This window comes from Beta vulgaris, chromosome 2 (assembly GCF_026745355.1).
Source record: "Beta vulgaris subsp. vulgaris cultivar EL10 chromosome 2, EL10.2, whole genome shotgun sequence".
Classification (NCBI taxonomy): Eukaryota; Viridiplantae; Streptophyta; class Magnoliopsida; order Caryophyllales; family Amaranthaceae; genus Beta; species Beta vulgaris.
Genome location: NC_079203.1, coordinates 237900 through 264335, shown reverse-complemented (window position 1 = coordinate 264335; position 26436 = coordinate 237900). Strand labels below are relative to the sequence as shown.

The 26436-nt window shown below is 35.3% G+C and overlaps 5 protein-coding genes across 11 annotated transcripts; 2 read left to right on the top strand and 3 right to left on the bottom strand.

Annotated features, from left to right (window-relative positions):
- Positions 1–2162: 2162 nt before the first annotated feature.
- LOC104906020 (hypothetical protein) lies at positions 2163–3857 on the top strand. Its single transcript, XM_010694704.3, has 2 exons — positions 2163–2920; positions 3300–3857. Exons 1-2 carry the CDS (start codon positions 2697–2699, stop codon positions 3769–3771), a joined length of 696 nt encoding a protein of 231 aa, XP_010693006.3. The 5' UTR covers positions 2163–2696; the 3' UTR covers positions 3772–3857.
- A 3027-nt stretch (positions 3858–6884) lies between these two features.
- Positions 6885–7819, top strand: LOC104906021 (uncharacterized). Its single transcript, XM_010694705.4, has 2 exons — positions 6885–7361; positions 7565–7819. Exons 1-2 carry the CDS (start codon positions 6969–6971, stop codon positions 7745–7747), a joined length of 576 nt encoding a protein of 191 aa, XP_010693007.2. The 5' UTR covers positions 6885–6968; the 3' UTR covers positions 7748–7819.
- A 460-nt stretch (positions 7820–8279) lies between these two features.
- On the bottom strand, positions 8280–10983 carry LOC104906022 (endoglucanase 16). The gene is made up of 7 exons (XM_010694706.4): positions 10777–10983; positions 9685–10098; positions 9465–9542; positions 9229–9378; positions 8981–9089; positions 8729–8892; positions 8280–8621 (listed from the first exon to the last, which is right to left on the bottom strand). The coding sequence occupies exons 1-7, from the start codon at positions 10981–10983 to the stop codon at positions 8298–8300; spliced, it is 1446 nt and encodes a 481-aa protein (XP_010693008.2). The 3' UTR covers positions 8280–8297.
- Positions 10984–12129: 1146 nt separating this feature from the next.
- Positions 12130–19659, bottom strand: LOC104906023 (probable galacturonosyltransferase 7). Of its 6 annotated transcripts, XM_010694708.4 has the most exons (10): positions 19138–19659; positions 19019–19056; positions 18787–18888; positions 18605–18664; positions 15969–16071; positions 15837–15883; positions 15216–15511; positions 14253–14610; positions 13635–14159; positions 12130–13060 (listed from the first exon to the last, which is right to left on the bottom strand). In XM_010694708.4, exons 1-10 carry the CDS (start codon positions 19337–19339, stop codon positions 12782–12784), a joined length of 2010 nt encoding a protein of 669 aa, XP_010693010.2. In that variant the 5' UTR covers positions 19340–19659; the 3' UTR covers positions 12130–12781. The 6 variants fall into 6 exon arrangements, with proteins under 6 accessions (XP_010693010.2, XP_048493983.1, XP_010693011.2 ...); XM_048638026.2 differs by lacking the exon at positions 18605–18664 and having other exon boundaries at positions 15969–16077; XM_010694709.4 differs by lacking the exon at positions 18605–18664.
- Positions 19660–20874: 1215 nt separating this feature from the next.
- LOC104906025 (uncharacterized) lies at positions 20875–25317 on the bottom strand. Of its 2 annotated transcripts, none has more exons than XM_048638023.2 (5): positions 25103–25317; positions 22181–22268; positions 21961–22091; positions 21702–21881; positions 20875–21496 (listed from the first exon to the last, which is right to left on the bottom strand). In XM_048638023.2, the coding sequence occupies exons 2-5, from the start codon at positions 22263–22265 to the stop codon at positions 21125–21127; spliced, it is 768 nt and encodes a 255-aa protein (XP_048493980.1). In that variant the 5' UTR covers positions 22266–22268; positions 25103–25317; the 3' UTR covers positions 20875–21124. The 2 variants fall into 2 exon arrangements, with proteins under 2 accessions (XP_048493980.1, XP_010693016.1); XM_010694714.4 differs by having other exon boundaries at positions 22181–22259.
- Positions 25318–26436: the final 1119 nt, after the last annotated feature.

Below are 26436 nucleotides of genomic sequence, written 5' to 3'. Positions count from 1 at the left end.
AGTTAAAACACTTGATTTTGATTGCCTAGCTAGCTAGATTATCTCCTCTTTTCGGGTGTTTGTAACTAATACTGCATTGGTAATTTGGTATAGACACGATCTCATCTTAATTGACATACATATATCCTTTATTTGATGGACAACCATTGATATCTTTCATGCACTTGAATTACTTCCCTGGAGATATTCATAAGCGAATTGAGTGTATAGCCATATATCAATGTTCCACACTTCCACTAATGTTTGACTCTATTCGTGGTTACTAAATTGTTTTTACATATTTGCTCTTTTCTCTCTTATTGTATTTTCAGGCTTCAACTTATGTCTAGCATTATGATTCCAGCTCATGTCAATGTTATGCCCATAATAGCTAAGTATGAGGGATAATCATACTCTTCTTTCTTAACATATACGTGTATTATCTCCCATTAGAGAAAAATTTGGTTTTCCAACAACTCTTTTATTTGCCTGAAAAACTTATTGTCACCCCACATCATAGATGTCCAATGTCATTTCTATAGCTTACTGTAAAAAAAAAACTCTAACGGCCCATTCAGTAACAGGTTATAAAATGGTGGAAATGTTAATGCATTATAATGTAAAATTGTACTAAAAATCCAATATCATTATATACGGTAATGCTACTTCATCCCAAAATATCTATTTTCTTTCTAAAATCTCATTACTATCCATTACCACTTGAAAATGTGGTATTGGATGGTAACAAAAATTTATAACGGGAAATCCATATTTTGTGATAAATTTTCATTCTAATATTGACATAAGAACTTCTTTACACATTTACACTAAATTTCATTATTACTATCACGATTTATAATCACTAATTAAACGGACAGGAAGAATAGAAAAGTAGAGATCGAGTAGAAAGTTGATACACTTGTTATTGAAAAGTACCTATTCTGACTTTAGGTAAATAATAGTAAATTGTTCAAATATATGGAAACAACTTTTAGCAGGAGAGAATTATATATAAAACTATTAATAATCACACCAAAGCTAGAATGAATTTATCAATCATCTTCTAGTTGATGACAATAACACATAGTAATATATTTTTTGTAGGGGATAAGGTTAGGTTTAGGAGTGGGAGCCAAATGGGTTGGCGAATAGAACACAACACGCAAGTCGCAAGTGATAGCATTGGCCAACCCATTTCTTCACCAAATAGTCTCCTAAATAATCCCTTGTGCATCACTCCGTTTATTTTAGTGGTTAAATGTATATTTTACCACGGTCAATGCCTGGGGGTTTAGAATATCTGTCGGCCAATAATGTTTTAAAATTTAGGCCTAGTGAACTCATTAATCACCTAACATCCACATATAAAATCACCAAAATATAATTTTTGATGCAATATCTATAAAGATGGGCTAAAAGGAAAAGAAATTGTCAACTTTTGCAAAATTTTCAAGACGGGCTGTACAACCCCCGCTAATGATCAACGAAATAGAGAGTCGTTACAAACTTACAACTTGTAAGGCTCTTAAATTGCGTTATTTTTACTTAAATAATTCTAAATTAAACTGAAATTATTTGAATTGAATTGAACTTATTTAAATTGAATTGAACTTAACTTACTGGACCTGATTGAACCTGATTGAAACTTATTGAACCTGATTGTAACTTATTGACCTAATTGAAACTTATTTAACCTGATTGTACCTTATTGGACCTGATTGAAACTTAGTTGACCTTATTGAACCTGATTGTAATTTATTTAACAAAAACAATGGGAAAATTTGGAGGAACTAGGGGAGGGAATCTTTATTTCGACTTTATTAGGGATTTTTGAGTATGTGTTAGTCAATGTGGGAGTTTATATAGTCAACACCCAAAATTCGGCAAAAGATACTATTCACAACAAAAAAACACCTTATTTAAGGTATTTTTTTTAAAAAAAAAACTTGATTGCTAAGGTAATTTATGACAAAAAAAAATCTACAAAATAAGATAAAAAATGAATTAAACGGTAAGTTTATAGTCAACATCCAAAATCCGGCAAAATATACTATTCACAACAAAAAAAAACACCTTATTTAAGGTTTTTTTTTCAAAAAAAAAAAACTTAATTGGTAAGGTAATTTATGACAAAAAAAAATCTACAAAATAAAATAAAAAATGGATTAAAAAGTAAGTTTATCCTGTATTAAATGCAGGATTAAATAATGTTGTATCCATCACTATCCAAAATCTGGTGGTTAATGCTTTATAATGTCCCACTCCCTCCATCTTCTGTTTTTCTTTCTTTTCTCTTCCCTTCTTTCCTCTACCCTTCTTCGTCGTCTTCTTCTTCTCTCAAACACAACATAATAAAAGTGGTAAATAAAATCCAATCGAACTCAATCTTAATCCGATCGATTGATTGAAGTGATATTTGTTAAATTAAAAGCATTTATCTATGATATGAGATAAGAATGAGATGAATTATGATGGAAGATTAAAGAAGAAAAAAGATTAGATTCATCTGGATATGAAACATAATTACAGCATCAGCCGTTTTACTACTATTTTAAAGCGGCTAAGCTGGATTTCTAACTTTCAATTCGTATTTCGCCGACGCCGAGGTGAAGGTTGAACCCTAGATCCATCCATTCACCATCTTATCTTCAACTTCAAGCTCAGTTTTTTTCTTTTTCCTTTTTTTTAATATAAAATTAAACAATAATAGAAGAAGAATGGAGGTGATGTCAGTTGTGGATGACGTCAAACCAGGGTGTTCAAGAGACGGTAGTTTGAGAAGGACAAAATTGGAAATACAAAATGAAGAGGCTTCAACGGAAAGCTCATCTATTGGAGAACCTGATGATGATGATGAAGACGATGTTACCGATGATGATGAAGTTCAGAGCACTTCTTCTCTCTCCTGCTTGGCTTCTCTTGAAGACTCTCTTCCTATCAAGTTTGTTTTCTTTTCTTTTTATTTTTTTATCCATATGAGCCGCGAATACGGTATAAAGTATAAATAAGTGGGAGGGGATTTGAATTTGTGACCTATCGTTAACCTATATTACTCATATATGAATTGAGTGTCTAATGCTATTTTTGTAGAAAAATGTCAAGTTTTTAGTTTAAAAATAAACAGCTAAAGTGTCGTATCACTCCGTTGTTTTTTGAGGTAAATGAAAGTGTCGAAATAATACTTTTGTTAACAGCACCTCAAATTTAACCAATCCAATCTTAACCAGTAGGCCTAAAAATACTTTTTTTTTTTTGAATAAATTAGAAAATGAGCGAGTTAAACAATTTGATGAAATTCGGATTTGATTAAACATGTACAGGAGAGGGCTGTCGAAATTCTACGCAGGAAAGTCGAAATCGTTTGCGAATTTAACAGAAGTGAAGAACCTCAAGGAATTAGGGAAATCAGAGAATCCGTTTAATAAGAGGAGAAGAACTTTAATGGCGTATAATCTCATGTTTAAGGATGATAATACTGATGATGATCATAGTTATAATAATGATCATAAGAAGAAGAAATCAGGGTTGTTTTATTCCCATTCCAATCACATCTCAATGCCTCTTTTACGTCTTGCTGAAGAAGATGATGGTGATGGTGATGGTGATGGTGATGTTGTTGATGATTCCTCCGATGCCGACGATTATTATTCGTTTCGAGCATCTAATACTCATCTTCAACAAATTAAAGAGCATTCTTATCCTACTGTAAATCTGCCTACTTCTTCTTCTTCAACTGCTGCTACTACTACTGCTAATCATGTTTGTTATGATAGGTTTAGGCGTAATAGTTAGATATATGCTCTTCTTTTAAGTACTTGTACTGTAATAACGCATTCATATATAAATATATATGTAGATCACTGTGTTTTTGCTTTTGATTGCTTCTATTTTGAACCAGCATTTTCCATTCTATGCCATTGGAAAGTCACATGCTTTTTTGCTTGGATAGAAAAAAAAAAAAAAACTATGTTTCTAGGACAAGTAATCGTGCTAGAATTAGATGCAAGATTTGGGCTGTCTGCAATATTATCTGATGAATTCCATCCAAAATTAACATGCCCACATTGAAAATTGATTTGAAGCTTTATTGTACTAGATTAGAGCTTAGAGGATGCGTTTACATTTAAGTTTATTTATTTATTAGGAAAGATAATTGGTCCGAAAATCAATTCCTGCTATGCCACTAACGTGCACGGCACACCTGCTTTGGAGTTGGGTGCAACACTAAACAACTCAAAAATAAATGTCAATGAGGATTCGAATCCTGGACAATACTTGAAATTATTTTTATTAAAACTTAATTATATAATGTTATTAAAACTTAATTAATTTGAATTTCTTCTTATTTTAGTTTTTTTTTAAAAAGTGAAGATGATGATGCTTAATGAAGTGAAATTTCTGATACATAGAGAAAGTATCTAGGATCTAGATTGGTAGATTATATGCAAGTTGTCTAGTAATGACTTAAAAATATGTCTATTTTATTGAGTATCTCTTAATTGTTTAACTATGTAATGTAGATCGAACCTATGAGATCGTATTTAATAGTAGTAGATAGATGCTTTGCTAGCAAAAGGAATATTAAATATGCCAAACAGATATTATTATTCATACCAAAAATCTTATATGAATGAGTCATATCTTAGGCTCAAATTAACATTTAACAATGGTAGAAATAGTAGTAAGGTAGTAAGCTGCAGGACAATGTCTCCGCAAAGCATAGATGCACGCGGCAAACATGCATGCAAAATTGTAAGTTCTTCCGTTATTCTTTTCACAAACTAGAGAAACAAAATAAAAAGTGTATTGATGCGAGCAATGATATTTTGTCCAATACCAAAATTATTATGTCAAAAATTGATATTAAAAAATTATAAATGAAAAATATTTTTTTTAATATATTATTATTTGAGGATTATTAGTTGAAATTTAGTTAATGTGTTAGACGACTCGTATGTCATATTTTAACTTATTATATCATTTAGCTATTATATCATAATTTAACTGTATCTAATCATATCGAGTGAATGATATATTATATTGTATTGTATCGAGTTATTAGTAAAATTACAAAAATAACATAATACGGGACAAATTGTCGAATATCAAATATGGGGAATACTTTCTCATATTGATGCTAGAAGACTAGTAGAAGTATGTTGAAGTTTTAGTCCATTGCTGTCATGAGATGAGTCATGATCTGGCATTCTGGCTGTAGAGCTTTCAGCCTATTCATTAAATGATGACATACATATTCGGTAGCTCCTGGAGTCCCAAATGTAATCCTCAAGCTTCTGCCAGGTTGTATGATTTTGTTTATTTTTTAAGAAGCTGGATGTTGGTGGTGGTGACTGCTGTGCTGACTTGTGGTGGGCCTAGGGTAGTATGGGCTCAGGGCATTTGAGACTTGAGAAGCATAATGAGTTAAATAAATGGAAGATGTATGTGGATGTTATCTAATTTAATTGATAAAGTTGTTGGGAGGGTGGTATTAAAGATTTGGGATTAAATCTCATCTACATCATCATGTTAAGTTGCTCTTTAAGCATCAGAAGAAGAAGAAGCAATATGTCTCCCTAACAAATTGTTGTTACATGGCCTAACTCCTAACAAGATCATCCGATATCCAGTAGACATGTGATGACTCTCCTACTTCCTTATGTTGACATTACATTTGGATGACTAGTCAATATGAGAACTCTTTGTGGTGTAAAATTATCAATTAGTGTCTCTTAAGAGGGCTCACATGTCACTCATTGGTTGTGCTACCTATATGTATTCTCACAATCTCTTCAAATCCTTGTTGCAGGTCCCCTACTTATATTGCAGTTAGCTGGCAGCCTCCCCCCGGTTGCTTTAAGCTAAACTTTGATGGTTCAGTTATTGAATCATCAGCCGCTGCCGGTGTTGCCATTCGTAATTCTGCTAGTCTTCCTTTGGCCGCTCAATTTATCGATTTGGCCAAATCTCAGCTCTCGTTGCTGAAGCCTGGGAATTAAGGAATGGAGTGATACTTGCCATTCAGCATTATATTTAAGATCTATATATTGATTATTGAAAGAGTTAGTCAAGTAGTTATAAGAGTGCTGCAAGGGTATTACACTTTCCCTTGGGCTATCCAAACCCTAATTGATGACATTCAACATTTGCTTCGCCAGTTTAGATTCTACACCATTAAGCATATTTTTCGGGAAGCTAATCGGATAGCATATCTTCTATCAAAAAAAGGTCACAAATGTCAGAATAGTTCTGCTGCTTCCGTTGACGTGGATATTTCTACGAAATCTTTGTTAGATAAATTAGCTCTTCTTGATTCATTAGGAGTCTCCATTGAGAAAAATATATCACAACTTTCATTATGTAAAAAAAAACAAATCCTTTTGGACACGTTTCATTACATTGCCCCAAAAAGATGGGCCCATTTAAGCTTATATCACCAAAATAAAGACGGTAAAAAAATTAAGTGTACGTGATTGGGGAAATGACATCTCTCAATCTTAGAATGACAAGTGTCACCCTCTCAATGTATAGACAATCACGAGTTGCCTTATTTGTAGGTAAATTTATGATAAAAAAACAACGTTAATTTTCATGGTAATGTTAATTTATCTAAAAGTGTCTATCTTTCTCCTTAAATTTTCACACCCGTCTAATACCACCTTGTAATTGGCAATGAGTGCTAACAAAAATTACTTCCCTTTAAAGCTAAAGGGAGAAATTGCATTCTCCGTAGAGAAAAAGCCACAAACTTAAAAGTTGAAAATTCCTTTCCATAGAGATTTTACGGATGTTTTCCTTGAAAAACTATACTTAAAATTTATTCCCATCACAATTCATGACCATTTGTTACTAACTACCTTACGGGCCGCTAGGGTAAATCAACGCAGGGTCCAACATGCGAAACTGGACTTGAGTCTATGGTAGAATTAGAATGAGATACTCGGACCCAACTCCCAAGTCGAGGATAAAAGCAAAAGACGAAGAAAAACATGGAAATGTTGACATTGGTAAGATTAAGTGCATCCATATCAATATCAATACCAAAACTACGAGTGGTGCCATTGAATTTAACGGGTAAAGCAAGACAAAGAGAAAGAAGAGCCAAATTTGTTGGGTTTTCAATTGACGGCAGGAGCATGAGCACCGATGAAACAACAAATCTATCAGTGTCAGATGTAGGAGAGAGAAAATCTGAAGATGAAGATGAAGATGTTGTGGTACAGTACGTGGTATTAAGGAGAGACCTAATTGACAAATGGCCTCTTGGTAGTGTGGTTACACAAGGTTGCCATGCTTCTGTCGCTGCTATTTGGCAACACAAAGATGACTCTTCCACTCTCCGTTACTGTTCTCCTCCTCATGCTCTCGATTCTATGCACAAGGTAAGTATTAGACTAATATTGTAGGTAAAAGCGACTTTTACTAGTCTTAGATCTGTATTGTAAACACTATATATCGAATGTGAGAATTAATCTAATCAGGTTAACAGAATTATTCTCTACATAGTAAGGTCACCTTTTTATTCATTCATTTCATTTTATGAAAACCATGTTAATCTGATCATTGTTATTTCCTATCTTTGTAGGTTACACTTGAAGTTAAAGGAGAAACTCAGCTTGTCAATCTTTCAGAAAAGCTCAACTCAGCTGGGATTTTACACAAATTATGGATTGAGCAGCCTGAGAATTTTCCAACATGTCTTGCTACTAAGCCATATCCTAAATCTGTAGTATCACCCTTTTTTAGAAAATTGAAGCTTTGCAAGTGATTCTTATTACTATGTCATACTATGCTCTCAATCATTTACTTTTTATTGGACCTCATTTTGCTTTTCTGGTTATTGAGTTGAGGCTTCATTTATTTTTCTAATTAGTCCATGTACTCAATCTGAAATGTTGCTTGCCAACAATTGCTTGACATATACTAACATTTATAAATCACATTTTTTTCAAGCTTTTTACATATCTTATTGATGAAATTAAGGTCAAGTGCCCACAAGTGGATGTGTCTTCTTAATTTCGAAACAATTGCTTTGCATATGGAGTATATATACATATATGTTTTATATAAGCTGTTATTAGTCTTTGGCGAATTTGTTTACACCAGAGTATAATTCTGCTAATTACTCATCACATTGTATAGATGACAGTATGCTATCATCTCATCTTGGCTTTCTATTGATATGGAGATGTACTACATGTTGCATGCCATTAAGTTCTTCTCATGTAAGCGGTGCAAAATTCACAAATAAGGTAGATACTGAAAGACTTATGGGGGGATTAATAGAGAGAAAACCGAGATAAATTGAGTACATTTTATTAAGAAGCGGATGTCAATCTAGCCAATGCACCAATAGCAAGAGAGTTTATATAGGTACAGGGTTCTTCCATGTTCCCAATGTGACGTCGGTCTTCAAAGTTATCACTTTTGTTAGGACCTCCCACGATGGCACCAGTTAGCTCGTGTGGGTTTGGGGCATTTTTAGTGAAATAGTCAATGAATGTCCTGGCACAGGTCACCACTTCAGATACTTGCATGATAGGATTTGATGCTCCCCTGTGATGTGGTTGTTGTGGAAAGTTTTTCCCAAATCCTACCATGTATGATCTCTGCTGTGGATTTGCTCCTAATATATAATCCATCTGTCCACCCCATCATTTGAGATATTAGTATGGCAGAAAGTCTTGTGACTTGGGTGTATATAATGAAATTGATCAATTCAAGATGCGAGCTTATTGTTAACTAGTACCTGTTTCTTAGCAAAAGCCAGGAGGTCAGCTGATCCAAATACCTTCTTATCACAAGTGATCTGCTGGTTGTGTCTTGCAAGCAAATCACCATAGACACTGAATGCAAAAGCTGCAGCTGTGGCATACTGTAAGTTGGCTCCATCCCTCATGTAAAGCAGTCCTCCTGATGATCATAATATTAATAAATGTTGGATGCATAGATGTTATGGTCTATGTGATGTTTTAGACAGAGTAGTAGTGATTATGGGTACCAGGAGTGAAGGGAGCTTGAGCGTAAGGGCTTCCAGGGATTACTTGACATATATAACTGTCAGCCATCTTCTTGTACTCATCGAAAGTCTGCTGCCCTTGAAAATACATCTGCCATCACCATGTTGTCATATAGAGAACTTTGTTAAAAATATAAGCAAGCTGATATTGTAATGCTGCTTTGCTATATTGCAGTTAAATAAGGTGAGATAAGTTACGGGGCAGACTTCTATCTGCAACGAACACTTACTTCAGTGAGAAGAATCTGGCTACCGGCATATTTGAGGTCCCAATTAAATTCACTTATGTAGGCGTCAACAGACTGGTCCTTGATATAGTGGTAATATGTTTGGTTGTTGGTGGCCTTATATAGCCATGTTGCTGCCCATTGCATTTCATCCTACATGTAGAAATGCGGCCACTTAACAAACACTGATATTCTGGAAAAGAGAAAGACAGTCTTGACAGAGAGACATAGTAGCTTACATTAGACCCAGAGAAAGAGCAGTAGAAGGGGCATTCTCCGTCAAAGGTTCCTTTATAGCTTCCGGCAAATCTGAAGAGCTGCATGCAAAACCAATGTTATATGAGGCATTTTTGATATAAATCATGCATGCATTAGTTATATTGTTATATAAACATTTGGTATTGACTGGTGTTGAGAATGGGGTATGCATGCCATGCATCAGAGTAACAGAAAAATTACTGATTTGGCCTTGTTGAGGAGACGGCGAGCATAAGGCTGGTCAAATTTGCGGAAGACAATTGAAGAAGCAGCCATGGCAGCAGCAGTTTCAGCAGCAATCTCAGTGCCAGGTTTATGTTCATCAATCTGTAAGACAGTACGAGGGGTCTTCATGTTCTCAGGGCGAATCCAACATTGATGATCCTGCAATGGGTCTCCGACTTGAACGTACAAGCGGTTGGGTCTGGAGCTGCATTTCAGGAAATAATCAGTTCCCCATTTAATGGCGTCGTGCACATGTTGGAGCTCCCCTGCAGCCTGCAGCTGAGATTCATAAAAGATGGCTCCCCATGCCAGGGTTGTCACTGTGAATGCCATCGGCAGTCCGTACTTTACATTGTCTCCTGCATCATAGTATCCCCCTACCAGGTCCACCTACATTTATTAATGTTAAGTGAATCACTATTTCAGTAAATGCACAAAAATTAAATCTTGATCCCTGTTTGTGAGACTCGTTTATGCAAATGGATTTAGCTATTGAATTAATCTATTGCTATATCCAAATTGAGGTTACCATTTGCATGTTTGGTTTATCTTATATCCTTACAAGTTACAAGTGACTTTCAGCCATTAAATCCACGATTCGTGCCAAGTTTATCTTCGAATTACATAAAGTAATGTTCCTTTCTTTATATAATATAACTAGTCCTTTCTCAAAATTTTACAGCCTTGCAGTAACTAGTAATATTGATATGATATCACAAGGGAAGAAGTCCTATATCAGTTTCTATGACGTCCACCTTCTAACATTAGTTTTTCTTCAAAAAATGTTACCGTACATTATTACTTTGGAATGTAGTATTGGTTGGTGATGAAAGTTTAGGAAGAACAACTCATTTTTCGAGATTAAGTTTCATTGCCATAGACATTGACACGTGGTTTTTCTTACAAATTTATAATAGCATAACATATATATTATTGTTACCGCTATATATATATTACTGTCTATCGAAATTAACCATAAATACCATGTATAAATGATATATGGGGAATAAAATGTGCATGCGAGATAGAACAAAAATGATAGATAGACAGATAGATAGATATACAGACGTTGGCAAGTTTGCCATCTTCAAGGCCAGAATCACCACGCCAGGGGACCCTATTAGTAGGAGGCAGTTTCCCTGATCTTTGACATTCTAAGAAGATGATGGCTTTGCTTAACGCCTCTTTGTAGTTGAATCCTCCTCCTTGTGCTACTACTGTTTGCCTATTTAATCCACCCAAAACTGCTATCATTATTGTCACCCATGCTGCCATACTTGTTGATATTACCTTCATTTTTTTTATTTTTTGTTTTTCACCTTTTTTTTGTGGGATTAATTATAAACAATTCTCTTTTTTAAGGGATTATGTATAAATCACAAACCAATACAACTTTTTTTTTCTTCTTTTTCTTGAATATTTGTCCCCTAATGAGGGGAGGCTGGTTTACTAATATGATGAAGAAAGGAAAAAGAAAGAAAAACAAATGTAAATGAGTAGTAAGAGTGGGAATGGATTATCATTTGAAAGATATGGAGGGAGAGAAACAAGGAGAGCCAACCCACTTTTAATGGAATCCTAAATTTCCTTCATTGATTCTTTCATTAATAGAAATTCTTTTTACAAACAACCGAAATAAAAGGCAATCCTACTATCCTAATTCCTACGACGTGTATAATCTAATGCACAAACTGTATATATTTCTATGTTGAGGGCTGTCCAAGCAGTCAATACAAGTCATGCCAACAAATATAATCATCATTCTAAAGAGTTGGACAAGTGGTTTCATGGCAATTAATAGGAATCAACCGATCAAAATTTAAGGTAATGTCGTGATTATAAAAAGTGATTAGGCAATTAATATCATCAAATCTCCATGTATCTAATGATGTGATCAATACTAGATCATTGTTAATTTAGATTTATTTGATTGGTAATATATATGTTACTTATGGAAAGTATAATCCTAGTTTACTCTCGTTAATTTTATGCAATTTTCTCACAATTGTAGAAATGTAGGGGATTTTGGGAATTAATGACAAACATAAATAACTTTTACAATATATCAACTTGTTTTTACTATTTAAACTTATTAAACCTTATTAGTCCTTGTTAATCTTAATCTAAACTTATCCGAACTTATTATACCTTATTTAAGAACTTATTTTACCTTATTTGTGAGAGTGTCATACACTTAAATAAGCTTATGTGAACTTGTTAGATGGAAAAAGAACTTATCTAAATTTATTTTTTCCTAACAAGTACTGAAAATGGGGTGAGCAGAACATATCCTTTGACTGTCGAAATCAAAAGACTCTTCCATTTATCTGTCATGTTCACTCATTCATCACCTATTTTCGTACAGTCACATGTGCAACTTGCGTTCCTTGAGAATCTGTTTATGTAGCCATTAAAAAAAAATTGTCTACGAAGAAAAAAAACCAGTTGCATTTAGCTAAAAACTATTTCTGAACCAATAGCTCACTAATCCAACCATTTGGAACAGAAAACTTGAAATAAATTTAAGACAATAAATTGATTACAAGTTAGACAAAAAAGAACGAATCAGCCGAGCAACCTTTACTGTTTAAAAACAAAAACTGAGACTGAACAAAGGGGTCATCTTAGACCACCTATCATTTACACAACACACTCTAACTTACACACAAGACAAATCTGCTCAAGATAGCGCTCAACTAAAGTAGATGTAAGCTTAGCTTTGCAAAATCGGACCCTGTAAGTATAAAGGTGAAGCTTATTTCCTTGATGTCCCCAGGATCCCTGTAATCATGAGCTAAGAATTTTCGAGCCATCAATCTCGACATTGTTTAGATAATACAAAGATTGATCTGTTTCACTTTTTGATCAACGAGGAGCTCTTCTGTTGCTTGAAAGAATAATCCAATTTTCAAGTCTTTCAACTATGAATTTTACAAAATAGCATGCCAAACAAGCCCGTTGTAATCGTCCCGGCTGCATCTTTCAAGTCATAGCAGAGCAGGATTCTCAAAAACCCTGAGCTAAGGAAAAGAATGCCGAAAAATCTCCTACTTGAAACAAGCTGGATCATCCTCTACGGAATGACATTGCAATCACTTAAAAGTTGGTCCTGTCGGTTTAAATACTTAAACCATAAACTTCTGTATTTAGGAATTCCTAGCTCAAGCCAAGGTTTCATGTTCCCATTATAATGCAACACCGCAAATTTATTAATGGATTGTAGATTAAGGCCATAATCATGACCCAGACCTGACAGAACCCACATATCATCAAGCGCATAAACCAGATCCTGAAATGCAAGTAAGCTAGCCATAGATGCAGCAGCTTCAGGCAGTCTACCTTTCCTTTTAAGCTGTAAAATGATTTTTAAAAGAAGGTAAGTCAAGAGCTACAGTACTTGCTAACGAGAACCCCCCCAACCCCCTAAATATAATAATGTAAATTAGAAGTAAATCCACAGTTTGTATAGACATCGCTAGCTCTTTGATCAAAGCTTCCATGTGACAGAACAGGGAAACGAAAATAATTCCCCTCCCCAGCGCATTGCATGGTGAGAAGACAAGAGGAAGGGAATCAAACCCAATTTGCCTCTTCCCTCTCATGATCTAGACCACGCTATTAGAAAATTAGACAACATACGAAGCAAATGTGTAAAAAAATTGTGGTTCAACAAGAATGACAAAAAAGGAAAAATGATGACCATATAAAATGCCTCTGCAAGGACAACCAAAATGAAAGCCTGTAATCCCCTCCATTCAAGGGCCTGCCCACAGAAGAAAGAGAGAGAGGGCAGAGTACACTAGCATATATGCAACTTTCTTGGTCTATTTTACCCAATAAACTATTGAGTTCATATCAGGGGAGACCCTATGCTCAAACATAGCAACAAAGATGAACAGAAAAATGCAAAAGAGTATACAACTCACCTCTTGTGCGGTTTTTCTGAATGTTCCAGTAAGATTAAGCTCCCTCCACCTTGCAAGGTCAATCACATTCATTCCAGACATCCAGGAACAAGAGTTTCGATTGAAATTGACTCCACCCAGATACTTGTCCAACTGACCAAGCCTTACAGAACAAAACTCAGCAGCGCCAATGACCATCCTTCCCATGTTGATTCTCCATAAAGGGGACAAGTCTTGCTGAACAACAATATCATCATCCAGAACAACAATTTTGTCCAAATTCTTGAATATTTGGGGAAGGAGATAGTGCGAACGAGAAAATAGGGAAACATATTCCGTCTTGTAATCAAGTCTTGGAAGCTTATGAGCACTTTGGAATGTAACACGAAATTCCTGAGGCAGTAATAAACCGGGTACCCTATTGTACTCTTCAATATTCAATACTTGAATAGTTGCTTTCTTGAACGTATTTCTACCAAACCATAGCGTCATAGCAAAATAATTCTGTCTGTCTGTCAGTACATGAAATACCAGCTTCCTACTCTCCTGAAAAGGAGCTCATTGTTAAATTTTAAATAAATGAACAAATGAAAAGAAGGTCAAATTCGAAAGGGAAAAATGTGTTGGAATAGAACATACTTTAGCATGTATAACAGTCGAATTAATAGCAACAGAAGCTGCTAATATGTTGTTGGACAAGATAACATAATGGTACAATTCTGGGTCTACATATTTCTCTGTCACCGAATCTTCCACATCCAGGGGGTTAGTGTGGAAATACTCAACCGTTAATCTCATAGACAAGCAGTGTAGAGATTTTGGCATGGTCTGAACAGCAAGTTGATAAAGAAAAGAACTTTGCTTAGTATGGAAATTCGCTTCATCCTCCGTCAGATCAACAAGTTGCCTAAATTTCTTGTCCACATTGCTGCAATCTACAGGAACTGATTTGGCTTTAGCTATTGCAGCTTCCATTTTCCACAGCTTATCCTCAACACTGATAGACACAAACAATAAAACAGTTTGTACTTTGTACATATATTCTCAAAAGGCTATTAGAAAACAATCTGATAAAGTAGAGAAGAAATACTGAACAAATATTGCAGGTAATAACGCCAGCACTACCAAATCCAGCAGTTACAATTCTGCAAATGAGGTCAGAACACGAACAGGTACAAAATTCTTATATAAGCTAATGAGCAATGTGTGTTCCGTACTTCATTTAACATAGTTCTTAGAAGGATCGGCATTCATTTTCCCGGTAACAAGATAAACGTAACATAGTGAAGGTAATAAACATAACAAGAACCACAAGCAAAACTACTCTAATTCAGGCTGGAAAGTATAGCTCATCTAGTTAAACAGTAGCTAACTCAGAAATCTAGCTTCTTTTTCATTTTCCCCATTATATTTCCTCAATTTTCCATTCTTTTGGTCTTCCATTTTGTTTCTTCTCTGCTCTCCGATCCGATCTTTCCTTTCTTTCTGTTTTTTCTTCATTTTTCTTGAGGTGTTTGGCAGTGGGGAGGGGGGGTGTGAGGGGTACGCAGGTAATAATAACAACTTGATTAGGCTGAAAATTTTGAGATAGTTGTGACTCACTGAGGGGGAAGATCAGCATCTGTAGTAGATTCACTCAACATACGCTCAAAGTCTTGTATGTTTTGCTTCAACTCCCGAGACAATTTCTCATGTACAGGAAGCTTTGCGATGCTCGGGAAGTATGCACGAGCAACAAATAGCCGATCCTTCAGCTTTTTCACCATAACATCCATCATAGCTTCCTTATATTCACGACGCCAAAGGCAATAGCTCCCAAATCTCAATTCACATAACGTTAGCCTTTCATCACCTTTTGCTATCTGAATCACTGCATCAGGACTGCTGATGTTAACACTCTGCCAGAATTCAGAAAAAGTTTTGATAATGGCTCGGTGGTTGCTATCTGATGGTGAAAAATTCTCCCAAAAGAAACATCTTATTAAATAAATATTATTTCCTCTGTTTTAGTGCAACAGTTTGACCTTCACACTTGTCAACGCACAACTTTGAGTCTTTGACCATCATTACTAACATACTAACCTTTATTTTCGTATACTGGGAAGTGGTAAATAAATATACGATCAAGGTTAGTACATGAATAGTACAAAAGTCAAACTGCTGTACTTCTTTGTGAACACAGGAAGTATATCTTTATGAAAAGAAATTACAATTAAATCTTACAGTTCCTTCTGGAGATGCTTTATGGACATCTTTCTCCAAAGGATTCCCTGCAAAACAAAAAAAAAAAGGATATACAATCTCTTCACGGAAGAATTATGGATTTGGTATAATGACATTGAGATGTTTATGTACCATGGCTTCCTTTTGGCTGCAAATCTTGCATAGGGGCTTTAGTGGTGGATTTGTTTATTCCACTATGAACGGATATTTCCTGATCTGGTTTTTCAATATGCTCCTGACACTCGGAAAGAATATTGTAAGTGACTACAATTAATACTGCCCGCAAAAAAATCCGAGTCAGCTCAGAAAACAGCAGGAAGACATAAAACGCTTTCGGTAGTACTCTCAGATAAAACACAAGAAACTAATTAATAGCACAAATTGGTTGAGGCTAGGATCCCAGCCGAGGCAATAATTTAGAACAGCCTACTTTGCGCTTGACAATAAGAAAACATGAGGGCCTAAGGCAGAGATATGAAATTTAGATGGAAAATGCAAATGGAAAAATAATGATACATACTAATATATGTTTATCATTTGGTCCAGAAAAAGCAGTTCAAAGACTACGTTTTTCAGTTCAGTGGAGAAATAAACCAAGTCGAACATCTTTTTTTTTTTTTTTCTGTACACCATCATCCAGATAATATAATGGCTTGTTTTAGGAACTAAAATTGCATTTGAGATTCTGGATTTGGCCAAAATCAAGTGCTTGGATCATGAGATTAAGATTTGGAGTTGACCCAATTCCATGTATACAAATCCTAAAGGCCTAAAGTGAGAATTTCAAATGCAATCTCATATTTCAAATCCTAATTCCCTCATTCTCTCTCCTCTCTCTTATTCTTTAATGTTATGCTCTGATTCTTTCCCTCCCTCCTCCCGCCAACTATATTTCTCTCTTCTCTTGCAAGCTATATATTTTCTCTCCTTCCCCAAGCTCTATTTATCTAATCTGTTCCTGAGCCACCACACCACCACATATTGTTGCGCCTCTGTCTCTCTTCCCGGGTGATTGATCTATTTCGGCCAAACATAGACATCGCAAATCTGAGAATTTCAATGGTCATATGACAGACTTGGCAGTGGAGGTGGAGGAGAGAAAAGGGAGTCCTAGTTAAAAATTCCCAATTTCGGAAGTAAAATTCTACTCACTTGTCACTTCCCAAGTTCCCAAACAATACAAGAATTTGGAATTATGAATTTCAATTTTTTTTTGCCAAACAAATGATTTGAAATTGAATGTTGGGATTTCAATAACCAAATTTGAAATAAAATCCATTTTCCTAAAACTACCTAAGTTTGTTAGAAAAGATGTAAAAGTATAAAATAATAAGAAACGACATCTTGCAAAATCGTCGAAGATGACAAACTTCCCCAGTTCAGGAGCATGTTAGGAAAACCATAACGTAAAGCTCCCGCAGCGCATTCCCGGTAAATAAAGAATAGGTAAACCACTTCATTGTAATACAAGACTCAGCTTGAGATTCTCTTGAAGGAAAACCTAAGTCACCTACCACCCTCAACAATCTCCTCTAGTCTCCAGAGCTTTTGAGCAAATGAAATCTCTCTGATAGAATGGGTACACATGTAAGACGGATAATTTACCCGAAATTCTGTCGTTCTCACAAGACGTCTTCCCTCATCATAAAGTTCATCAAACCCCTAAAATATGGTCAGTCTTACCCTACAGTCCATCTTATGCTCCAGAACAAAAAAAAAAGAACAAAGAAAGCGATGCAAAATTTTCTCCCCCTTGGGTACACAAGGGGTAGGAGCCAAGCAAATATCCTAGAAAAAAAGATTACAAGGATTCCCAAGTCCCTAACTGCATAAACTCATTTGTGTACCTCCTCAGCAACTATATCTATTTCCTCTTTCTTGACTTATAGATAAGTTAATTGCATTAATTCAATTCAAAACCATAGTCCAGCTGAACACATTCACTTTCAGCAGAGACTTGCATTTCCCAATAATACTATTGCAACACTTTACCTTCCTCTAAAGACTTCACCATTAGCTTTATCTTATATCCTTAGCAATAGTATTATTAGGAAGTGCAATAGTATCAGAAGACTTCACCATTAGCTTTAGAGGATGGTGAATGTGTTATTGCACTTCCCAATAATACTATTGCTTCTGCTTTTGTATCAAAGACTTCTTGCTTATTACTATCTTTAACTTCTCACTTTACTTTTCTTGGCCCACAACATTAGCTTCAATATAATATGCCAATAATTTAATACTTTTATTTTTTCTTCTATGACCCACAGACTTATTTATCCTAAAACTATGTACTCAAAGTAGTGGGTAAACTAATAAAAATCGGAGACAGTAGCTCGTTGAACTACACAATTTGGATATTCAAAGTAAAGTAACACTACAAGCACCTATATCAGAAGCATTGGGATAACAATCGACAAAATATTATAAAAATATCTTGCCAATATCTTAGAACGTAAAACCTTTGAAGATAAAATTTCATGAGAATAACTGTAGTCACAAATTAAGCAAATTCGATAATCAATATTGATACGACACTACAAATAAGGAAAAGGAATTATGATAGAATTTGTGAAGACATTTTAGATAAACAAGCGACATGGCCACATGACAATAAGAAACTTGCAGAAAATGAAGCAAATGATGGAAAAACCTGAGCATTGGCAAGCAGTAATTTAGAATATAAGAAAAGGCAATGGTGTGGCCTAATAAGAAAAAAGTAAGTACAAGAAGATGAGTGTTAACCATCAGAGCATTATGCAATGAACCTTAGGAAGAGTGGGTGCCAATCTGTGGATAAGATCTTTGATATGTATTGTTTGATCATGCTGCAGATGAGTTGTGAAAATGGTAAATAATGATGAGATAATAGACGAGTTTAACTGTTTAAGAATAGCACAATGAGAGTGAAAGCATAAGAGTAGTGGAAAAGGAGATCTAAAAAGGGAACCTGATCCTGATCCTGATCCTGTTCCTGATCTTGATCAGGATCCATGGTGGTGTTGGGGTTGTGAGATTGATAACCTCCAAGAGCAACATGAACATGATGCTCCTACATTAACGATTAACAGTGAACGATTAACAATAAACAACAATAGAGTATACTAATACTAATAGTGTGAATGTATGTGTACAAGTAATAGCATCAGAAAAGAAGACAAAAGAAAAGAAAGTGTTGTTACCTGAGAGTCGGATGAAGCTTGTTGTTGAGACGGAAAACCTGGGGAACGACAAGAGATTAGATTGGATTCGGAAACAAAACTAAAACTAAAACAAAAACCAAAAGGGGAAAAGAAAATACCGGATCCGGATCCAGAAGAAGAAGAATAATTGTGAAAAGCGTTGTGAAAGCCGAGGAGGAAGACGAGAGGGACAAGCATAGAGAGAATGACCAGTCCTAAAACTGCAATTACGAAGCCTCGCCATCGTCGCTTTGTAGAAACTGCTGCATTCGCACCAACACCACCACCACCAACACCACCACCACCTGCTCCTCCCTTCATTCGCACCACTTCCAAACCACCGACACCAACACCAATCACAACCTTAACCTTTATTCAGATTTCAACAAACACTTTAGAGACTCAACACTCAACACACACACACTAGTGAATAGTCTCTAGTCTGTACTCTGTACTCTGTAGTGTGGTGTTATTGGAACTACCACTTACCAATTAACAAAATCCCCAAAAATTAGAAATTAGAAATTAGAAATTAGAAATTAGAAATTAGAAATTAGAAATCACTCCTTTCTTTTCTTCCCCTCCCCAAACCCAAATTCAGCCTAAACTTCTATCACCGCGAGGAGGAGGAACACGAGCAAGGTTTTTTTAATTTATCAACACACTCTCTATCACATTATAAATGGTTATTAGGCCTGAACTATTAGGCCTGGACGATGTGCCGAGTAAGGAAACTTTTCATTTATTAAATTTAACTTTTATATGATAGAACTAAATGAAGTAAAATGCGGTAGGGAGAGCGTCACGTGGTACCCCTCTTCGTTTACTAACGCTTTTTAATATATTAGTACTAGCCTATATGGATGCGAAGCGTGTGTTAATATTAAAAGGGTTATGCTATATGCAGCCCTTGGAGTTGCATATAAGAGATAAATACACTACTTAAAATGAAAATAAGTTGTGAATTTATGGAAAAATTTTGCATCAATCGAGGTAATAAATGATCAATTAATGCAACTTATTTCCATTTTTACCTTCTTATATACAGCCCTTAGGGCTGAATATAGCTTTTTCCATATTAAAATAGTGTCTAAAATGCAAAGTTGAAATGAAAAAGGATTCTTAAATTGTTTTCTTTGTAATTTTTTTTTATTCCATTAGATTATTAAGGGTAATTTAGCATTTTTAAACAGGGACACATCTTCCTCCCACTTCCCTTATAGGAGTATAATAGAGATAGATCTAATTTTCAATTACTTTACGGATTTCTTTAGCCATCTTGAAAAAAAAAAAAGTAAAATATTGCACTGATATGCATTATTGTACTAAAGAGTTTTTCCAATTATAAAAATACAACAAAGTTTATAAATTATTAGTTATATTCAAATTATCTATATATGGGTCCCTCAATGACTTATCTTTTATTTATGTTCATTATCAAAATCTCTTCTATTTTTCACATTAAAAAATACAATATAGAAAACCCTTTTTCCTGTTAATAGAGAATCAATCTAATATCTTGAAACCTAAATTGATGCTCCTTTTTAATTTTAAAATAATTCGAGATAAATCCAATTACATTTCTATCGTCGTTTACAATGTCTTTGTATGATATTGTAGTTTACAATGTCTTTGTATGAGAGATTTTGAATAGAAATCAAGACAATGAACAATCTATTATTAGATAAGGATGCAAAATGGGAAATGGAACCACATCCTCCCCAAGTTAGAAACAATTTGGAGGGAAAACACAACCCAATCATTCCCTTCCCTATCCTTGTCATGTTCCACCAACCATTGACATCCAATTCCAAAAACACCATTAAGCAATATGTAATTATGTACACATGATAAACAATGACACATAATTTAGTATTATAATCAAAATTTGGGGCGCATTTCATTTGCTTGGTACAACAATCACAATTCACAAACGACTCCACAAATCTCATTCAAGTTTGATTACAGCCTCACTGCATTTGCACTCTCCTACAGCTAAAATTGATCCATAGCGTAATAAAAAGATCATGTAACCTCTCCAATAACACAAGTATTGCCTTAAAAATAGCAAGAAGAAAATTGTTATGTGGATGTATAAATCAGCGATTAGGGATCCTCTCGCATATCTGACCTCCGCCTTGCCTGCTGTGCAAGTCTTGCATCTCTCTCTCTCTCAAATTCCCGATAGTCTGTCCTTTTCAGGAAGGAGACCTTGTCTAAATATTGATTTGAACTCTTCTTGTAAATATCTAGTTCCTCCTCATAGTCTTTATTTTCTTCTTTAAATTCTCCCCAGTCCTTTTTGGTCTTGTCAAGAAGACTGAGCTTTGGTTTCTTCTTAATTTGTTCAAGAACAGCATCCACTGCAGATGATGGTGCTGCATGTGACTTGGCCTTTTCAGCTGCCTCTTTTGAGCTAGGGTCAACCAGCTTCTTCACTTCAATCTCTTCACCAGCAAAGTCACGAACCTCCGTAACCTGTAGCAGAAGAACAACTTAACAACTTCACAACTCAACTCAAGAATCCTTATCTTCAAAATAACTCTTTTTCACACAGATTTCGAAAAATAAAGCAGTTCAAAGCTTGATTCCAAACTTTGTAATCCAGATTACCACATTACCATTCAACTATACTGTAATAGTAAAAATGATGACACACATAGTACATGTGATTATTAATAACCTCAATCTTTCCCCTGTTTAACGCAGAGGCAGCATCTCTGGCTGCTGCAAGAGCAGCAGCAGCAAGCTTCTTTGCCTCATCACTGGTTCCGTTTTGTGCAGTAATGGTGCTCTTCCCTTCCAAGGATGCCCCATTGGCTTCTGTTTTCTTTGATCCCAAGCCCAAGAATGACATCCAATTCTGCAAAGAGAAATAACGTGATTAGTAGTCAAGCATCGTTACTCCCCAAATGCTTCAAGAGCAGCACTTCCAGTCATACATTGGAAATTTTGTCTGTCTGCGGGGATTTATTTGCAGTTGAACTGCATTTGTTTACAATGGAGTTGAGTGTCTTGGTAGATACTCCTTTATTCATCTGCTGCCACACAGAATCCACCCGGGCTTTGATTTCTAGCAAAATGACACAGGCTCTTTAAGAACACCCCCGTAAAAAAGAGACAGACCTAATGCAGTAGTCATGTGGTCTAAGTCCGTCTTACCATGTTCTTCAGACGGAGCTTGTGAAGCAGGAGCAGAAGACGTGTCCTTTTTCGATTCAATTGGAATTACATCCATTTCCTGCATAACCTGAAAGTTATCATTAACCTCAACTACAGCAATACTTGTTCAAATCATAACCCTAATGCAAGCAGCATATTGTGCACACAACACTACAAAAAGTTTGATAATCGATGCAATTCTAGAATCAACCAAATCTTAGTGATAGTAGCAGCTGTGGCAGAGAACACAGTCACATCCACTTTAGATCATCAACACCCTCCCTGAAGACCCAAAAGAAGAAAACACACTAAAATAAAAGTAGTCACTTAGATAAGGTACAATGATGATTTAAAGAAGGGAGTAGAAAAACTAGGGACAGTAAAGACCAACAGACAGCATCTGATATGGAATCACATTAATTACAGATCAACGAGTTGTTGATTATTGGCTGTAGAATCCAGACACAAAAAAAACCACATTCCTAAATTCTAATTCTGCAATCGAGAAGCCTCGGCAAAGATTTTCTGTACATACAAGACACTGCAATATGGCCACACGAGATACAAATTGAGAGGTTAGCCATCACCTAATCTTGCATGACTGAAATTTCGCAAGACAAAAAGAAAAGTCTCCAGGATAGCAACACTGGATTGAAGCCCTAAAACTTTTAGTTGCACTTCATGTTCTGATCAAATATTACGTCGAAAAAGTTGCCTTCCTCTTTCTTAATCTCTCTCCCTACCCATGTAACCTTCTCTGATAGTGCATACTTCTTCTCTATTGAAAATGTTGGACATCGATGCTAAGCTCATGAGATATTAGTGCTGAATTACGCTAGGAGCTAAAACAGAAAATAAAATCATGGTATAGAAATCCACAAGGAATTTAAAACCACACCAAATAAACCCCCAAAATTTAAATCACCCCCGAAAAGAGATTCAATATAGTTTGAACTTTGAAATAACACAAGTTTTTGTTGGCTAACTCTGAAATAACCCATACCATTCCACACAAAACCAAGGCTCAGAATATAAGATATTAAAAACAAATAATGTCGAGTACGAGCAAAAATCTTACCAAATCTTTAAATGAAAATTACACAAGAACTCAGAGATTCGCAAATGATGATTATGCATTAGTACATGAGTCGTGAAGCCCAATATGGGTCAATCACTAATAAGAATTACTACATAGACAATCAGACATTGCTAGAAATGCTGTTAATGTATCTTAAACCAACATAAAATCTGAGAGTTTTCAATATACAAAAAGAAAAGAGAAGAAAAAACTGAAACAAAGAAGAAAGAGCAGAAACACATCCACTCATAGCAAGACTCTTTTCTGGGTTTCTCCAATTCTGAATTGTCGCTCAGTCGCTCAGATTAATGGAAGATGTAAAAAGTTTCCAATCAATCTTAATTAAAGGATACAGTTACTCCTAAAAAGTAAATAAACCTTCAAAAAATTGGGAAGACTGAGTTTACAGTCTCGTTGGAAAGGACAGTTTAATTTGGCCACAAGCTTCTCCAGGAAATCCCAAAACGTGTGTGATAAACAGATCATTAGTATAGCTTCTTAGATCATTCGTCTTTCTTCTTCTCAAGATAATTAAACTATAGTCTTCCAAAATTAGTCCAATGTTACATGTTACTTTATTCATTTATTTTATTTTTCTGAAAATAAAACCACATCATCCTTAAGGCCCTAACACACTTCCAAAAAGTCTGTAAATTATGTATGAATTTTTAAGTATTCAAACAACTCGAACTGATACAAATTACGAAAAATTGACAAGGGTGGTCCCAACTATGGCCGCCCTTGACCACCCTTCCATAAAAGATCCCAACTTTCGATCATTTCACACCAGTCCCAACTTTGGGGGTGCTTTACATTAATGGTCCTAGCAGGTCACTTAACCTGCTACAATAAGTAAACCTTTTGAAACCACCACCCTTGCCACCTCTGCCACGCTCTCCCCTGCACTGCCACCCCCTCCCCCGCCATTGAAACTCCTCCACTACCCCGCCACTCCCTCCCGCACCTTGAAACCTCATCCTCTGCCCTGCCACCCCCTCCCCGCCCTCAATACCTCCTCTAGTGTCCCACCACCCATCCCCGTCCCTGAAACCACCAATTTTTGCCTCCATTTTTTTAACCAGATTACTTTATTCCTCCTTTTCTCTCTCCTGCCTCCCCTCCCCTTACTCCCCTTCCCCTGCCACCATCTGCCTCGCTCTCCTTCTTCCTCCTTAACAAAGAGTCTCTGCTACTTTTCTAGTCAAACTCAAAACTCTCAATCACCATTACTTTCTCACTCAAACTCTCAACCAAACCCTGGTAATTTTTATCATCTTTATGCACTTCCAATTTTGCTCCTTTTTTTTAAGAATTGATTATACTTTCATTTGTTAATTTCTAGTTATTGTTCTTCAAATATAAACTGTTCATTTCTTCCAATGCGCGCCTTCTCCAACACCATTTGCGGCATATCCAGTAATTTCCAGCAGAAAATGCACCAGAAATACAAAAAAAAAAAGCAAAAAAGAAACCAATTTTGAATCTGCTTCAATTAGTCAAATTTCGCTTTTTACAAAAAAAAGAGGAAGAGAGGGATAGCCTGAAAATTATTTTATGGGTTACCATATATTGAAGATGGTGAGGAATCTAAATTTTCTGAAGTTGAGTGCGCCATTTCAGTTCGATTTTCACCAATCAAAATCTCTTTTCTTTCTAAACAAATACAAAACATGAACACTGGCATAAACAAGAAATGAAATTAAAAAAGACGAGTTCTTGAACTAAAAAACGAAAAAAATTAAATCGAAATTACAAGAAATCTGGAACCTCGTGGTTGGTGGATGGTGAACTTAAATCGAAATTACACAAACATCGTTTAAAATAGAAAGAAATGGGAGAGAAACCTGGATGAACGGAAGAACCACACTAAGCCACTTCACGAATAGTTACTCCACAATCAAAAATGAACTCTTGTCAGTTGCTTCTCTCTCCTATGTCGATTCGAACTCGTCGTCAGACTCGATATCTTTTTCTTTTCTTTCCTGTTTAATCTTTTCGATACTGGTTAGTGGTTATGAGCAAGTTTTTTTGTTTTTTTTTTCTTATTTAGGAAGAAGGGTTGTAATTGCCAACAGTTATGCGCCACATCACTCCCTTAACGGGAAGCAACCGTTAAAGTTAAATTAGGGCTCCTCGGCTTGGGAGTTGGGACTTGTTCGACAACGGTAGCTGTGTGGTAGCTTTTAGGCTTTAGCTATTAGAGTAGCTGTTAGCAAAGCGTGGATTATACACTAGGATGTACAATACCATTTATATAAAAGAAGACAAACTTTTTTTAACAACTTTTCTATTTTAAAAAAGAACACACGACTTAAAATTAAAGAACGTGTAAATTTATATTTTTAAAAGAACAAAGGTTATAATGAAAAGAACATATAGTAAATGAACATCTACACTTAAGTTAAAAGAATATATACCTTTTAAATTTGAATTTGATAAAAGAATCTTTGGTTGCAAAATTTAAGGAAGCAAATAACAATAATTTTTTAAAATTATAGACTCTAAAAATGATAAAACGACGTAGTTTAGAAAAGGGTGCACCATAGTCTACGTGCACTTGGGTGCATGTATTTATTTGCGTGAGCTGTTAGCTGTGCTGGTAACTGTTAGTGGTTGATGTGTATTTGTTAGTTGTGCTGGTAGCAGCTAGTGGTTGGTATGTAGCTATTAGTTGTCCAAGTAGCAGTATAAAATATTGATGTTCGGTAAAAGAAGCTGTCACAGTAGCGGTTTAAGAATAACTAGTTAAAAACTGAAACAAAATTGTAACATATAATTATATTACCACTAAACGCTACACCAAAAGCTACAAATTGTAGCTTTTGATAAACACTACTTGTACCGCTAAAGATACTTACACCATTATCTTGGCAACACTATTATATTTTCTAATTAGTGTTTGGACTCGGTCAAGATACTAATTAAGAAAAATAGGAGTGTTTGGTTAAGTAGTGGTATGAGTAGCTTTTAGTGGTAAAAATAGTGTTTTGATAGTGTTTGTCAAAAGGTATAATTTGTAGCTTTTGGAGTAGTGTTTATTGTTTAGTGGTCTATGAATTTATATTAAAGTTTTATTTGAGTTTTTGACTAGTTATGTGTAAATAGCCATTTTGACAACTTGTTTTACCGAACATCAACATGTTATACCACCACTTTGACATCTAACAGCTAAAAGCTA

Coding starts and splice junctions, on each gene's coding strand:
- LOC104906021 (XM_010694705.4), top strand. CDS start 6,969: ATGGAAATGTTGACATTGGTAAGATTAAGTGCATCCATATCAATATCA. Junction 7,362..7,564: donor CTCTCGATTCTATGCACAAG/GTAAGTATTAGA, acceptor CTATCTTTGTAG/GTTACACTTGAAGTTAAAGG.
- LOC104906023 (XM_010694708.4), bottom strand. CDS start 19,339: ATGAAGGGAGGAGCAGGTGGTGGTGGTGTTGGTGGTGGTGGTGTTGGT. Junction 18,889..19,018: donor AAGCTTCATCCGACTCTCAG/GTAACAACACTT, acceptor TCGTTAATGTAG/GAGCATCATGTTCATGTTGC. Junction 15,884..15,968: donor GCAGCCAAAAGGAAGCCATG/GTACATAAACAT, acceptor TTTGTTTTGCAG/GGAATCCTTTGGAGAAAGAT.
- LOC104906025 (XM_048638023.2), bottom strand. CDS start 22,265: ATGCAGGAAATGGATGTAATTCCAATTGAATCGAAAAAGGACACGTCT. Junction 21,882..21,960: donor AGACAGACAAAATTTCCAAT/GTATGACTGGAA, acceptor TTCTCTTTGCAG/AATTGGATGTCATTCTTGGG. Junction 21,497..21,701: donor TAAACAGGGGAAAGATTGAG/GTTATTAATAAT, acceptor CTTCTGCTACAG/GTTACGGAGGTTCGTGACTT.
- LOC104906022 (XM_010694706.4), bottom strand. CDS start 10,983: ATGGCAGCATGGGTGACAATAATGATAGCAGTTTTGGGTGGATTAAAT. Junction 10,099..10,776: donor AAGATGGCAAACTTGCCAAC/GTCTGTATATCT, acceptor TAATAAATGTAG/GTGGACCTGGTAGGGGGATA. Junction 8,893..8,980: donor TCAAGCTCCCTTCACTCCTG/GTACCCATAATC, acceptor TATGATCATCAG/GAGGACTGCTTTACATGAGG.
- LOC104906020 (XM_010694704.3), top strand. CDS start 2,697: ATGGAGGTGATGTCAGTTGTGGATGACGTCAAACCAGGGTGTTCAAGA. Junction 2,921..3,299: donor GAAGACTCTCTTCCTATCAA/GTTTGTTTTCTT, acceptor AAACATGTACAG/GAGAGGGCTGTCGAAATTCT.